Source organism: Ovis aries, chromosome 7, assembly GCF_016772045.2.
Source record: "Ovis aries strain OAR_USU_Benz2616 breed Rambouillet chromosome 7, ARS-UI_Ramb_v3.0, whole genome shotgun sequence".
In the NCBI taxonomy this organism is placed as follows: domain Eukaryota; kingdom Metazoa; phylum Chordata; class Mammalia; order Artiodactyla; family Bovidae; genus Ovis; species Ovis aries.
Genome location: NC_056060.1, coordinates 79,239,021 through 79,254,520, shown reverse-complemented (window position 1 = coordinate 79,254,520; position 15,500 = coordinate 79,239,021). Strand labels below are relative to the sequence as shown.

General features: G+C 51.0%; 1 protein-coding gene across 1 annotated transcript in view; it reads right to left on the bottom strand.

Moving 5' to 3' along the window:
* Positions 1–986: 986 nt before the first annotated feature.
* GALNT16 (polypeptide N-acetylgalactosaminyltransferase 16) overlaps positions 987–15,500 on the bottom strand; it is a 106,954-nt gene continuing 92,440 nt past the window's right edge. Inside the window, exons 11-15 of the mRNA XM_060418700.1 lie at positions 14,377–14,469; positions 12,992–13,075; positions 6,901–7,042; positions 6,001–6,123; positions 987–3,117 (exon numbers count right to left, since the gene is read on the bottom strand). Coding sequence (XP_060274683.1) covers positions 2,980–3,117; positions 6,001–6,123; positions 6,901–7,042; positions 12,992–13,075; positions 14,377–14,469 — 580 coding nt within the window. The 3' untranslated portion in view covers positions 987–2,979. The remainder of the gene's footprint in view (positions 3,118–6,000; positions 6,124–6,900; positions 7,043–12,991; positions 13,076–14,376; positions 14,470–15,500) is intronic.

Below are 15,500 nucleotides of genomic sequence, written 5' to 3'. Positions count from 1 at the left end.
AGCCTTAGTTCCCAGGGGGAAAAAAGAGAGGGGTGAGAGAGAGAACAGGCCTCTGGAGAGGCTTAGAGGAGGGCAAGAGAGAGCATGACTCAGGAGAAGCCAGCACCAGAGCCCTTCAAGGGTGGGAGTGAAGCTAGACCCAAGTGGAAGGAATGCTGACTCAGCCAATCTGGGAGGGCGGCCCAAGAAGGCAGTGGGCTGAGGTCCTTGAGAGGATGATGGACGGATGGACTCTGTAGCCATGTCGTGTGCTCGGAACCATCACCATCGGGCCTGGTGGTCAGTTCTGGAGAATCCCAAATGAGCCACCCTGAGACCAGGTCGGGGTGGGGGCAGGAATGGCTGTGTCTGGGAAGGCTTAGTCACATGCTGGCCTGCCCACTACAGTTCATCTGTGTGCCGAGGCCGTGCTTATTTTTACCTGAGTAGGTTCAGTTTCTGATCACAGAAACGGTGGGGCTTTCCATTGGTTTCTATGGAAACATTAGACAGAGCATCTGCTACCCGAGCAAACAAGGCTAGGGTGGTAAGACTCATGCTGGAATGACTTCGCTGACTTTACTTAGGAAAATTGCCCCACCTGCATTTTTACCGCTGCCTTCTTGTGTGGCAGGGGAGAGGAAGGGCAGTTCAGAGGGACCAGCTGGCACCTAGGGAAGGAGAGAGGGCTGGCGAAACCGAAAGACAAGCATTCAGAGAAGCCCCTTGGTTTCTACTTCGAAGCCCCAAAGTAGGGTCCCATGATGAGGTCACAAGAGCCTGGGCGCCTGTCCCAGTTGCCCCCTCTCATGGCTTCCCCCAGGGCAGCCAGCCTGTTGTCCAGGAGTCCCTGAGGTTCCACGGAGGGGGACATAGGTGGAGGAGCAAGCTACCAAGTGCAGGAGGAGGTGAGAGTTGAGCGTGCTCGGTTTTCTGGAATAGAGGGAGGGAGGGAGGTGCTGAAGACCTTGGCTCTGGAATCAAAAGGAAGGCGCTGGTGCACGTGCCCATGTGAGAAGTGGTTTTATTCCAGGTGTTTTTCATAAAGACGAGGTCCTCAGGGACAGCGAGTGGCACATGCTTTGGTCAAGAAGAGGAAAAGCAAAAACAGAACAGGGCTGAGTCCCAAAGGAGGCTGACAAGTGCTGAGGCCCCAATCACAGGGAAGGAGGGGGCCCTCTGAAAGGCTGAATGGCAGTCCTCTTACTTTCAGTAAGAGATGCCCGAGATTCCTGTCCCAAAGGCCACGCTACCCTCCGGGGCAGACACACACACAAGGGAGATGGCGGTGGATAAACATCTCACAGAGGATGGGAAAAGTGTGGCTCTGGGGGCCAAGGGCTCCTTGCTGTGAGCGCAGAGGGTGCAGGCTGAGGCCCAGGAGCACTGCGGAGAGCCAGGAGGTGGAAGGAAACCACTGAGAGCCCTCCAGGGTGGGTGTGGCGGGCCACAGCCCCAAGGCTGTGCAGAGGGAGCACGACCAACGCAGTTGAGGCACGCTAGGGAGGGGGAGGGGCGCGGCAGCTCCAATCCAGAAAAGGCCAGACCCTCTGGGGACCAGAGGCCTCTGCATGAACCTGGGACAATCCATGGATCCTCTCCCCAGGACAGTGCATATATGCACACACATGCACTATTTGGGGGACCATTTCAGGAGATTCTTGGGCCCTCCAGAATCTATGAACTCCTTAGGCATTCCAGGCTGATTTGCTTTGGGTGGGAGACAACCCCTCCCCCCCAACCCCTCCACCCCCGCAGGAATCCTGGTATCACCCGACTTTTGCCTAAGATCACTGGGCCTAAGCCAGTGGGGCAGGGGAAGAGGAATGTTGGAAATATTAATAGCAGAAGCAGTTCCAAGACCAGGCCCTGGGGGAGGGGGAGAGAGGCCCAGTGGGTGTGAGAATGAACTCGGAACTCTGTACAAACTGGGGCCGCCAGCCAGCCTGCTGGCCGCTGCAGTAGGCGAGCCCCGAGGGCCTCCTTCCGGCAGTGGGGGTGTCCAGCCTGGATGACGGTCCCCATGGCTTACCGATGCTCCCCGTTCTTACCGCCCTGTGCCCTGACCCTGTAATGATGCTGTATTTACAGAGGCAAGGGCTTTAGAGAAGGCAGGAGTCAAACACTAGCAGGGAGGACGGAGCTGCTCAGTGGCGCCTGCCCTTACGGGGGTCCACCCGGTGCGCCCAAGCAGCGCTCAGGGAACCTGCTGGTCTTTAAGGCCCAAGGGAGAGGTCTGATCTTGACACATATCCAAACAGAAGTGGGATCTGTTTAATGAACTGGGTCCCGAGGCTGCCCCTGGAGGTGCCCCTGCAGCGCCTTGCTGAGAACGTGGGAAGCAGAGCGCGGGCCTGGAGGCACTGCACCCTGGGAGGAACTAGGTCCCTGGGCGAGACCAATTCTTTCCCGTGCTTTGCAGCTTTTCTGTTCCCGTCTTTCTGCGGCTCACCCATCCTTGGCCCTGGCTCCCATCCCTCCCGCCCCCAACCCAGCACCTGCCCGGGACAGACCCCTGAGCGGCTCACTTCTTCCTGTTCCCCACCTGCCCACAGGCTGCCCCTCCCTCTGCCTTCCACCTGCCTCCTGTCCACGGCTGCCCACGCTCTCCTCTTGTGCCCGACCCCACAGGTAGGCCCCCAGGGCCCAGCAAGACTCAGGGGAACTGCTGTCCTCCTTTTCCCAGCCCACGAGGAGAGGCCCCAAACCATTGTCCAGGCCTTGGGAGGGTGAAGGGCAGTAACAAAGGGCCAGGCTGCCCAGTCGCAGTCCAGTTATCCCCAGGCAAGGCCGGGTGGTGGCCAGGACAGCAAGCAGGGCATTCCCCCTGCGTCCTCCCCATCCAAGCTTTGGAGCATCGTGTGTTGTGGCAGCGGTGTTGGCTGATGATTCCGGCAGAAATGTGACGAGATGGAGACGGCCTGCTTTACACTTCCCCACCCCAACCCCCTTCTGGTCCCAAAGTCTCATGCAAAAGGTACAGGAGGCCGGGGGCTACGGTCATGTGTGCGGCAACAGCTGCCACTGCTGGGCTGGGACGTCAGCCTGGCACTTGCTGGTCACCAGCTGGGCGGGCTTGGCCTCCAGGCAGAGGCCGCTGACTGAATGCTGGATGAAAGAGGCTTTTCTCCTCCATCTCTGAGGGGAGAGGCAGAAAAGGGGTGGGGGAGAGAAAAACAAGGATTAATAATAATAATAACATCCGTACCCGCATTACACGAGGGTAAGTGGCCTTAGGACACAGTCCCGTTTAAATAGTCTGTGTCCTTTGCACTAAGGACAAGAGGCACTGCACCCCACATACAAGCTTTAAACCCGGCCCTCCTGATGTGTTCTTGCTTCCATAGGTTGGCATGAAGTTACTGTCTAGATCAGAGGTCCACGGGCTGCATGTAACCCAGAGGTGGATTTTGTTTGGCCTGTACAGCGCTTATCTAAAGTTTGGCTTAGTCGTCACATAGAAATCTGCATTTCCAGCTTCCCTTTAGACACAGGCACAGTCTCTTTGGTTGCAGCTGAAGATCTGCTGCAGGTGGGGTCCTAGTTTCTGGGTGGGAGGGGCCATGTACTTGCTGGAGCCACTGTTAGAAGGGAGATGAGCAGCCTCAGTTGCAGGGGGAGACGGCGTGGGCAGAGAAGGGAACCATCTGGGAGGTGGAAACAAGGTGGAAGGTGTGGGGGCGGTGCTGCAGGGTCTGGATTTCCCTGAGGAGTGCGGGCTGGGGGATACAGATGGCTGAGAACCAGGCTTTCTTGCCCATGCGGTCCCAGCAGAGAGGGATTCCTGGCTTAAAGGTCCTGGGCAGTGGGCAGGACAGAGCCTTTGGTCCCTCTGGAACTCACAGCATCCTACTGCCTGTGGTCTTCTAGTCTCTGACCCCCTGGGAGGGGCTGGCCATGTTCCCCGGCTGGGCATTGCTGGGCCATGCCATTCTTTCATCCATCTTTCATCTAGTTTTGTTCTATGAAGAATGAATGTAAAGACTGAATCGATCAGTCATGAGGAAGTGCTCCCCAAATCATGGGATTCTCATTTCCTGTTGGTGCCATCAGACACAGTCTTGGGGTCCCTCCCCCAGAGTCTCCTGGTCACTAGGTTCTAGCTTGGCCAGAGAAAAAATACCATCTCACGGGGCCCTTCCATTGCCACAGTCTCAGTTCTTGTAGATTCCTTCCAAGGGAGAGCAGGGAGGGAGCCCTTCATTTTATAAGTGAGGAGATGGAGGCTCAGAGAGGTGAAGAGGGTGACACCGCTCTGCACAGGTATCTCTCCCACAACTGATACCCAGGTGGCCTCAGAAATGGGGTCAACAGAGGACTAGGAACGGAGGCCCAGACTTGAGAAGTCATTGGTAGTGGGACAGTGCTCACCCTTGTCCTTCTGGAAGAGCGGCTCTGCTGTTGGGGGCCCTGTAGGACCTGCAGGGCAGAAGGAATGTGGCCAAAGAGATTCCTAGGAGTCCTGGGTCAGCATGAAGGGGAACACAGAGAGGGGTGGCTGCCCTGGGAGCTACTGCCTTGACTTTGGCCTCACCGAGGAGTGGGTGGGAGTGGGCTCAAGGCTTGACTCTCATAGAAGCCAGCACCCCGGGTGAAGGGGAGCCTGGAGACACGCATCCCTGCAGGGGCAGTGAAGGTAGGGGCTGGCAGGTCGTGCTGCAGAGTCCCAGCCAGCGAGCAGACTATGGCACTCAAGCCTCTCTCTCTCTCATACACTCACACGCACATACATAGCGGAGGCTGGAGGGAGAGGAAGGATCTGGTTGCTTTTCCAGAATGAAATAGCAAACTGCCAGTCATCCCTGAACAAAGAGCTGACCCAGGCAACAGGAAAGGGGGAGGCAAGAAAGCCCTGGCGGCTGAAGGAGAGGCCAGGCGCCCTCCTGCCCCTCCACTGCCCTGCAAGCTGGCCAGGGAACTGGCCAGGGTCAGGCACAGTGGGGACTACCGAGAAGGGGCGGGCAGAGGAGGGGCTGAAGCAGAACTCTGGCCTTCTGGTCCATTCCCGGGCAGATGAGCAGCCCTCTCAGCCAGGAATGGAGCGGGGCTGACTCTGTGTGTCCTGAGCAAGTGACTGCTCTCTCTGAGCATCTGTTTCTTCCTCAACAGGCAAGCCTGACCTGTCTGCCAGGATTAGTGAAAACAGGGCAAGTGAAAGCTTGACAAGTGGTGAAGGCAGTGTTCACATGAGACCGGCATGCCAGCTTGGAAAGCACCCTGGCTGGGTCTCAGTTTCCCCAACCAGCCATCAGACAGGAGATATTACTGAACACCTACTATGTGCTGGGGCAGGATTGTGGCCTTAGGAGTCACACTGGGTTTGAATCTCAGCTCCACCCCTTCACAGCGGTGTGATCTGATACATTTCTTAAACTCAAGGAGCTTCAGTTTATCACTTTTAAAATGGGGTTAGGACTAGGGCCTGGGGCTTCCCAGGTGGTGCTAGAGGTAAAGAACTTGCCTGCCAATGCGGGAGACATAAGAGATGCACGTTTGATCTCTGGGTTGGAGAGATTCCCGGGAGGAGGGCATGGCAACCCACTCCAGTATTCTTGCCTGGAGAATCCCATGGACAGAGGAACCTGGCGGGCTACAGTCCATGGGGTCGCAAAGAATCAGACATGACTGAAGCGACTTAGCATGCCCGCATGCACACACTAAGGCCCAGGTTGCTGGGCTGCTGGGAGGATTAGATGAGATGATCTACGTAAAACCCCTGGCACGGGTTCTCGTTAAAACCTCACATTTGTTTTGGCTGTACTGGTTGTCAGGGACTAGGGATACGGTGTTGACAAGATAAAAATAGTGAGCCCGCATGGAGCTCACAGGATGCGGGATGGACATTTAACAACTGTTTACCCAAAGTACTTCGTCATGAGGAAAACAACGGACTTGCCTGGATACAGGCTTAGGCATCCCCAGTCCTCACTCTGGAGGGCTTATTTGAGTCTATATGTCACATCTTCACTATGTTCCCCTGGGCTGCTGGTCAACCTGTGCGTGGGGGCAAGGTTACCTTACCTGCCTGCCTTCTCTTGGGTTGCACGCCTGCAGTACGACCAGGGACCCTGGGGAGACGGAGGTGGAGGTGGCAGCGAGGCACTTCCCCTGCTGCTGGATGAGATGGTCAGTGAAGAGCCACGCCTGCAAGATAAGGAGCAGAAAGTGAAAGAAGGTGAAGCTGTGTCCGACTCTTTGCAACCCCGTGGACTGTGGCCTACCAGGCTCCTCTGTCCATGGGATTCTCTAGGCAAGAATACTGGAGTGGGTTGCCTGAGCCAAAAAATACAGCAATGAATGGATAGATAGGTAGACAGATGATAAAGCAAATACACTGTGTATTTTGGTAGAATTTTCCATAAATACTAGGGATGGGTGGATGGCTAATCACTGTACAATTGTTTCAACTTTTCTATATGTTGGAACTTTTCCATCATAAAATATTGGGATCGAGAAGCTTAGCTGGAGCCAGCCAGAGGATGTATGAAAGGATGCTCAAGGGATGGGAAGAAAGACAGGACATGGGAGCAGGACAGCTGGGGTCAGGTCCATGCCGGGGTCTCCACGACCTGTTCTAGTTTGACGTGGGTGCAGCAACTCTCATATGTTGGACACTCTGATGCCTGTCTATGCAGGCTGCCCACAGCTGCATCCGAGGAGAGTACTGAGTTCTGTTTGGGTGGCATTTCTGCCCCTGCAAGCAGAAAGCAGGTGGTGCTCAGGCGGCAACTGTGTGACAGGCCACAACGTGGGTGGAGTGTGGCAGGAGCAGACCCAAGGAGCAGAGTGTGAGGGGCAGCTGGCAGGGTCCTTGGAAAAGTGGGTTTGTGGAGGGTGTAGACAAGAGAGAGGATGAGACTGTGCAGATGGAGGCCCCTAACCCCTCTCCTGGGCCTGATCCGGAGGTCCCAAGCAACGTACCTGGGCCGCTGGGGGGTTCTTGGCAGACCCTCTGCAGATCCCCATTCCGAGCTGGAAGTTACCAGCTGTGTCCTGGCCCTGGGATTCTAAACAATTAGTCCCCTGCTTAATGATGCCCGGGAGCACTTCCTTCACGGGGACACTGAAAGAAAAGGCAGCGATCAGGCTTGGCCTCTGCCCTTCCCGGGGTGACCCATGCTTACTCAGAAAGCAAGACCCCCCACCCCGAGGTGACCCATGCTTACCCAGAGAGCAGGGCCCAGGCAATCCCAGGGCACCCAGGTCTCCATGGGGAGGGACACTGAGGGGCAGGCCTGGCAGCAGGGGAAGGTGAGCAGGGGATGGTGAGGGAGCAGGGGTCCCCCTGGGAAGACTGGGCCTTGCCCCACCCTGGGTTCTGGGCAGCTCTGGGAGCCCCAGGGACTGCCCTTCAGACCAGGCCTGAGAGGAGCTGGTGGGAGAGAGCTCAAACCAGAAGCCGGAGCTCCCCAGTCCTGAAAGAGGAAAGGCTGAGACTCAGATGTGAGCTCAGTGGGCAATCTCGAGAGGACAGGAAGGAGTTGTTTTGAAGAGGCAAATGTAAAATGTACAAATATAAAGATGTGTTCAGTCTCACTAATAAGGAAATATGTATTAAAGAGTTACCATTGTTTGTTTGCCATATATGTATATTTATTTATTTATTTTAAAAATATTTATGTATTTGGCCGTGCTGAGTCCTGGTTGCAGCCTGCAGGATCTTTGAGCTTTGTTGTGGCCTGCAGGATCTTCAGTTGCGGCATGCAGTCTCTTATTTGCAGTTTGTAGAATGTAGTTCCCTGACTAGGGATCGAACCCAGGTCCCCTGCATTGGGAGCATGGAGTCAGCCACTGGACCTCCAGGGAAATTTCTATATATTTATATACATAAAATATTTAAGTGTATGTGTGTGTGTATATATATATATATATATATATATAATGGTGTATATATATTTAAGTATATGTATGTGTGTGTGTATATATATATATATATAAGTGAAAGTGTTAGTTGTTCAGTTGTGTCCGATTTTTGTGACCCCATGGACTGTAGCCCATGAGGCTCCTCTGTCCATGGGATTTCCCAAGCAAGAAAACTGGAGTGGGTTACCATTTCCTTCTCCAAGGGATCTTCCTGACCCAGGGATTGAACCTGGGTCTCTCGCACTGCAGGCAGATTGTTTACCATCTGAGTCACTAGGGAAGACCGTATAATATATAACTAATATACAAATTATATATTTAAGTGTATGTGTGTATATCTGTGTATATATGCATACACCCATATATGTCAGATATTACTACCTAGTGTCGGCAGCGGCTGTGGGATTGGATCCTTTCGTGCCCCACAGATGGGAGCATAAACTGGCCCACTTTTCTAGAGAACAGTGTGGTATTATGTATCAAAGGCCTTAAAGGTGTGCATACTTCTGACCTAATGACCCCACTTCCCGAAACTTACTATTCTAGGGCAATAATTATAGATGGGTGCAGAGATTTAGTTTAAATGATGCTCATTCAGAGTGACTGGTTTTACTGAAAACACTGGAAATCCCTAGATATCCAACAATAAGCACAGGACTAAGTAAATTCTGATTCATCTGTCGAAATCCCTTCAGCCATTATTAAAAAGGACTCTGAGAAAGACTATCTGGTAATATGGAGAAGTGTTTATAAGATACTGTTAAGTAAAACAGGTAGGTTTTGAAAAGAGTGTGTTATTAGAACATTTTATGTGCACAGGAAAGTATATTTAAACACATATATACGCATACACACACACACACAAGCTCAAATATGAGACACACTGTCTTACCCCATGGGTAATAAACCCAAACGGGATGCTGGTCCTAGCTGACACGGGCTTGTATTCCTGGGTTTAGAAGGTTATGTATGCGCTTGGATTATGGACCCACAGGTCAGGTGATGGGAAATCAGGCGGGCTTATAGTCTGACCACAAGCCTAATTTATCTGCCTCTATCACGTCTGTTGAGAAGAGAACCTGCTGGGGGTGCAGATCAGAACATCGTTGGCAGTCTCTGATGTGGACATCAACCAAACCAGGTCTCCCTTTCTCAGGGCTGACAGGAAGCCCCTGGAGCTCCAGAACCAACCAGCTCCCCTGGAGGCTCGTGGAGAATGTTCCAGTTTCTCTCCGTATTCCTGACAGCAGCGCCCCTTCAGAACCGCTCCCCTGTCTCTTGCAAGAGGTCATATGCAGGTCGAGAACAGAGGCTGCAACCTGTTGGCCCCCAAGCTAAATCAGGCCCTGGACAGGTTTTGTCTGACCTGCACAGTGTGGTCTTTGGTGCTTTTAATTCGTTGGCAGTATTTCAACATTACACAGAAAAACCCAGCTTCTCTCAAAAATATAGGAAGGTCAGGCCACATCAAACTTGCATTCTGGTTCAGCACTAACACACTGTCGTGAGCAGCAGCTGTCCATCCTATGGGTGGGGCTTGCCCATTTCAGTTTGCCACAGTCCCCTCCACTCCCTATTGTATCCCCACTCAATTGACTAATTTACATTACCTGTGTGATCACTGTAGGATTTAAGTTTTGCAACCTGCTAGGTGCAAGACTGTTGAGAGGCAAAGCTCCACCCCTGCTGCTTCATCCAGGGGCAATGGACTGTATTTCCCCTCTACACAGAGACAAGGTCCTGCGGGGCCCTCTTTGAGAGGCCAAGGTTGTTCCAGACCTTTCTCTCCTCTTCCCCTCCCTACCTGCTGTTGCTTAGGAAGATGTGCAAGACGATCAGCTTGCAGAGATGCGGTGGGCACTGTCCAAGTGTGGCGATGGTCACTGACACCAAAGCTTGCCCACTGATGCTTATGGAGGAGACCTGGGGCTCAGGCAGCAATCTCAAGACCAGATGCAGGGGCTTCCCCAGTGATCTAGTGGCTAAGACTGTGCTCCCAATGCAGGGGACCTGGGTTTGCTCCCTGGTCAGGGAATGAGATCCCACAGGCCACGACTAAGGGTTTGCATGTGCCAGCTAAAGATCCCACATGCCACAACGAAGGCCTGGTGCAGCCAAATAAATTAAATAAATAAAGACCAGCCAGATGCAGCTCCCGAGGTGTCTGATGTGGGAGCAGCCCTGGAGCAGCTGGGATGGCCATCCCCACCCTTCCCCTGCCTCCTGGCAGAGCCAGGCCAAGCTCTCCTGTTTGCTGGCAGCCCTCTTAAGTCTGTATCTGCCTTCCTCTCTGTGGACCACCTCGAAGCTGGGCTGCCAAGGCTCCCATTAGCCCATATGACGCCTTTCTAGAAATAGAAATAGGCATCCTTTTTTCAAGACACTTTACTTATGTTAGAAAACCATCATAATATATTGATTTTGTTAGAAGACTTTTACCATCATTTGCCAGGAATTGTTGTAATAAAGGCACAATACTGTGTGACTAGCACCCTTCAGATGTGGTGTTTGTGCAATGAACAGCCTGCACAACTGTTCCTGACCATCCTAATAAAAGTATAGATAAGCAGTTGCTGAAGCCAGCCACAGAACTCTGATCTGGAAAAGCAGCCGAGCCACAGCAGGACTGCTGGCAGGCCTAGGAAAGCACAGGCCTCTCCCTTCAGCCTCCTCAGTCTCCCCACTGACCACATTCAAGTGTGGCCCAACTACTGGGATCCCCTGTGGAGGAAACTCGGTATCATTTGGGCCTGTAGAACTCCTTTCTATCTAACAATCTGATCCACTCCAGGCCCCTGAGAACCGAGGCAGAACATGAAGGAACAGACTGACGATGAGTAACCTGGATAAATGAACTGCAGTTTCAACCTTAACAGCAAAAATTCAATTTTTTTAAGCTTCCACATGGTGAAAAAACAAATGGAAGATGACTTATGCTCCTCATTTAGCATGGCTGGTTTCATCCACTCTCCTGTCTTGTGATGGATCCAGACTGATGCTAGTTATAAACTATCAATACTTCTTCCTCTCGGTCCTCAGGGGATGATGTGGGGCACTGTATGGGCACTGGGGTGTGGGAGGAGGCGTACATCCTCAATCTCCTTCCACGGCTCCCCAGCTCCTGCCTGAGGCCCGGAGTCCTTGGCTCCAACCAGATAATATGAACGCTGACAGAACATAAAGACCTGACTATGCTTGTTTCGCTCAGAAATGGCACGTCTGAATAAAACTGTCCTTTTAAAAGTGGCCACTTGAGGAAGCTGTTCATTTATTATACTTTCATAAACTAATGTTCTTCCCTTCACAGCCATCGTCTAGGGAGTTGGGGTTATCCAGGCCGCCAACTTTCTCCAAGGATGCTGCTGCCCCTCAAATTGTTTTGGAATTCCTTGAACATTGCTCACAGAGTCAGTTTATTCTTGTTACTTGTTTCCATCTTGTCACCCTGTGTTTGGGACCCAGGACTGTAATATCTGGGTTAATCAACTAAGTTATTCACTGGACTTGGTTATAACCTAACCGTGGCTGTTTCCCCAAAATCAAATCTTCCCTCAAAGATTTGCTTCCTTTGAGGATACGGAGGCTCTGAGCAGTGGAATGTTCTGGAAAATCATGACAGCATCCTTTGGGAGACAGCTGTTCCTGAGATGACAGTTCTAGAAGGGAGAATGCTAATTTCAAAGTTATTACTGAGCCTTATTGACTATGCAATTTATTTAGAAAAAAATATTAGAGATGTCCCTGGTGGTCCAGTGGTTAGCAATCTGCCTTCTAACGCAGGGGACACGGGTTCCATCCCTAGGCAAGGAACTAGGATCCCACATGCCATGGGGCAACTAAGCCCTGGAACCGCAACTAGCAAGAAACCTGGGCACCAAAACAAGATCTGGCACACCAAAATCAAATCAAATAAAGCTATTTATTGAGTGCCCATTCTGTGACAGGCATTGTTCTAGGGGCTGGAGATAAGGCAGTGAACAAGACTGATAAATTCCTCTCGCCTCGTGGAGCTTACTGTCAAATGTGGGAAGATGACAATAACATTAATTGCCCACATAGAAACTCCATGACAATAAAGGTGACGAGGAAAAGAAGCAGAGAGTGCTGAGGAAGGGTCAGTCTGCAAAGGCAGAGCTCAGGGGCGTCTCCTGAAGGCGGGACAGATGACTCAAGACCTGGAGGAGGTGAGGAATGACATAGGCAAGATGCCGAGAAGGATTCTGAAATAAAAAGAATCAACTCTGCCCACCCTCAGGCCCCCCAGTCATTACAGCTTACTGTCCTATAGCCCACATACATGTACCATTTGCATGTTGGCTCCTCATTTGCTCATTTTACCCTGGGTCGTGAAGATCTCTTGGAGAAGGAAATGGCAACCCACTCCAGTACTTTTCCCTGGAAAATCCCATGGACGGAGGAGCCTGGTGGGCTACAGTCCATGCATTCGCAAAGAGTCAGACACAACTGAGCGACTTCACTTTCACTTTCTTTCCTCATTTGCTGAAGCAAACATTTCCCCATGTTTTACTCACAGTTTATGATTATAATATTAATTGACACATAATATTTGTTTAGGTCAACGGATCATGATTCACTAAACCCAGCCCCTATTGTTAGTTGTGTCTCTATTTTTTTTTCACAGCAAAGAAGCCTACAGTGGTCATTTATTTGTCAACAGTTTTTTTGCTCGTTTGCTTTATTTCCTTGGGATAAACTCCCAGAAAGGAGAGAAGAGAGTCAAAGGAAGTGAGTGTTTCTGCAGCCTTTGCTACATAATGTGCTGTTGCTTTCCTAAGGGGACAATGCTCATTTCTTTTTTTCAAGATTATTTTAATTAATTAATTTTGGCTGTGGGTGGGCTCCTAGTTTCCGCGCCCCCTGCAGTGGAAGTGCAGAGTTAACCACCGGTCAGGAAAGTCCCGACAACGCCCACTTTTAAGGCCCAGTCTGTTTAACTCTTCGCTCCTACCACACCTCACTCTTCACTCCTGGTAACATCCTCCAGGTTCTTCCAGACCCATCACATGAGGACAAACACCAACAGCTAGAAAGAGCCAGACTGCCTGGGCCGGGGATACATCAGGGTCAAGGGTCCCCACGCCGCTGGCCCCCACCCAGGCCAGATGCAGGAACTGCAGGTGGCACTCACGTGAGCTCTGGGTAGACGTTATCCAGGTACCAGCGGAAGGACTTGCAGTTCATCTTCTTCCTCTGCTCGATCCGCGTGGCCACGCTGGAGAAGGAGGAGGAAAGGCTTAGCAGTGGGAAGAAGCCTGGGAGGTCAGCCCCCTCTTTCCACCTCCCCGGGGGGAAGGTCCCTTTTCCCGGAGCTAGCTATCCAAGTCTGTCTTCCAGCCTTACTTCATTCTCTGACCCACAAGCTCTCCCCAGGGCTCCTGGCCATGCCTTATTTCTCTCCTCAAATTGGAGCCAAGCTTTAATCTTGGCTTCTTCCTCCTCGAGACCTCAGTGAGCATACCATGGCCTGGTGCTTGTTTTCACAGAGAGAGCAGAGCCTTAATGTACTAGTAGTTTTCCTTTCCTGCATTCCAGCTGAGTAGAAAGCGTCTACTGACAAGGAAACCATGTTTCTAACATTCTTCCAAAAATTGAGCAAATAAGAACCGTCTGATGTGTCCACGGACATCTTGCTCAGCTCCAGGGATCATAATGGCCACTGACAGAAGACCAGCACCACCCTCTGAGCCTGTTTGTTCTCAGTAAAGTTAGGGTACAACCATCCACCTCCAAAGGTTTTTATGAGAGTCAAATGAATAGACATAAGTGCCTAGCACAGGGTATGCCCTCAGCAAATGTTACTTCCACACTAAAACAAAGAGTGACATAACTTTTTTTCTTTAAGGGATAGATACAAATAAATAGAGGAAAATTCATTGAAGATCACTAATAATGTTTTCAAACATTTCTGACCATAACATTAAGTAAGAAATATATACATCTTACATTGTGACCCAGTATGCCCATGGGCATATATGGACATACAGCTGAAATAAGAGTTTCACAAAACAGTATCTATCCTCAACTGCAATCAACTGTTATTTTCTGTTCTAATCTGAAATGTTCTAGTTCTTTGTCACTTAAAAAAAAATACTGGTCACATCATACTCAACTGATTGTTGAAAATGCTTAATTAGACTGTAGTCGTAACAGTCCAGGGCAGAAAAACAAGCTAACAAATCACCGTCAGATTGAAACAGCAAGGAAGCCAAAACCCCCGGTGTTTTCTGCAGACAGCCATCCTTCAGCACTTCCACAGATATCCATCCTGCAGGCAGCTGGTGGATGGGCAGTGCTTGCATAAGCAAGCCCTCTCTGGTTATTTCTCCCCATGAAGCTGCTGCTGCTTCTAGGACCAGAACCTTGTCTCTGTCTCGTATACCCTACAGTCTCCAAAGAGCCCAGGAGTGCGGGGTTCAGTTTCTCAGGACACCCTGAACGCTTCTATGAAGTACACATGATTTAGTATTTCACTAAGGTTGTGAGCAAAGGCACAAGGCTAGGGAAGGGGCCCACCTGCCGAAGGCCTTCCCGATGGCCGATGGCCGGGCCTCATAGTAATACTGCTTGTACTCATCCATCCACACCTCTGCGGTACGCTTGGTATTCCTAAAAGGAGAGGAAGAAGCAAAATAAGGTCACCAGGTTGGGAACAGAGTTACCGTTGGGATCCAGATCAGTTCTGTGCAGTACCAGGCGAGGAGACGCTCAGGAGTGTGTGCAAAATGGCACTGATGTGGGAGTATCCATAAGAACAGTCTTTTTGGAGGATAATCTGTCAGCATCCATCAAATCTGTGGGAATGGATACTCTCTGACACTCCACTTAGAGGAACCTATTCTACTGAAACACCTGGGCAAACGGACATATACAAGAATATTTGTGTCATAAACATTGGTGACAACCCTAAATGGCCATCAATAGGAGAATAATGAACTACAGCCACATGGCAGAGTACTAGGCGGCCTTGAAAAAGACCTGAATGATAGGCTTGAAATCTGTTAACAGTAGTTTCTTTTGGAGAGAATAAGCGGATAGGTGTAAGACTCGGTGAAAGGGACTTTCACTTTTTTCTCTCTATGTTATATGAAAAGTAAAAACTATAATGTACAGTATATGTACAGATATATATATATACACACACAATATACATGGATACAGCTTGAAGTTTTAGTGACCATGTATTACTTTCACAATTATAAAAACAGTAAAATGGAATAAGGGAAGCAAAACAAAAGGCCATTTGACAAGCTAGACTTGAGGAGGCCCCGCTGCCAACAAGCAAGTCTGACAAGATAAAGACTCGTCCTCGGAAGAGGAGAGTGCTCCTGGCACGCTTCCCACCTCCCCTTGCCTCCGCCATCAGGAGAGTGGGCGAGGGGGTGGTCTTCCAGGACCTGCCCACTCCCCTTCAAGATGAAGTGCACACTGTGGCTGGGAACACAGATGGGCAGACGCTGACCCAGTCAGAGTGAGGAAGCAACATCTATGACCGGGACTTGGGACCCAGTGTGTGGAGGGCAGCTCCCAGCTGGTTGTTTCACCAGCTTTCCAAGACCTTCATGAACAAAGACAGTCAAGACAAGACAGGCCTGGAGAAGACACCTCCGACTTCATCTTTCCAGCTCTGAAAGTACCAG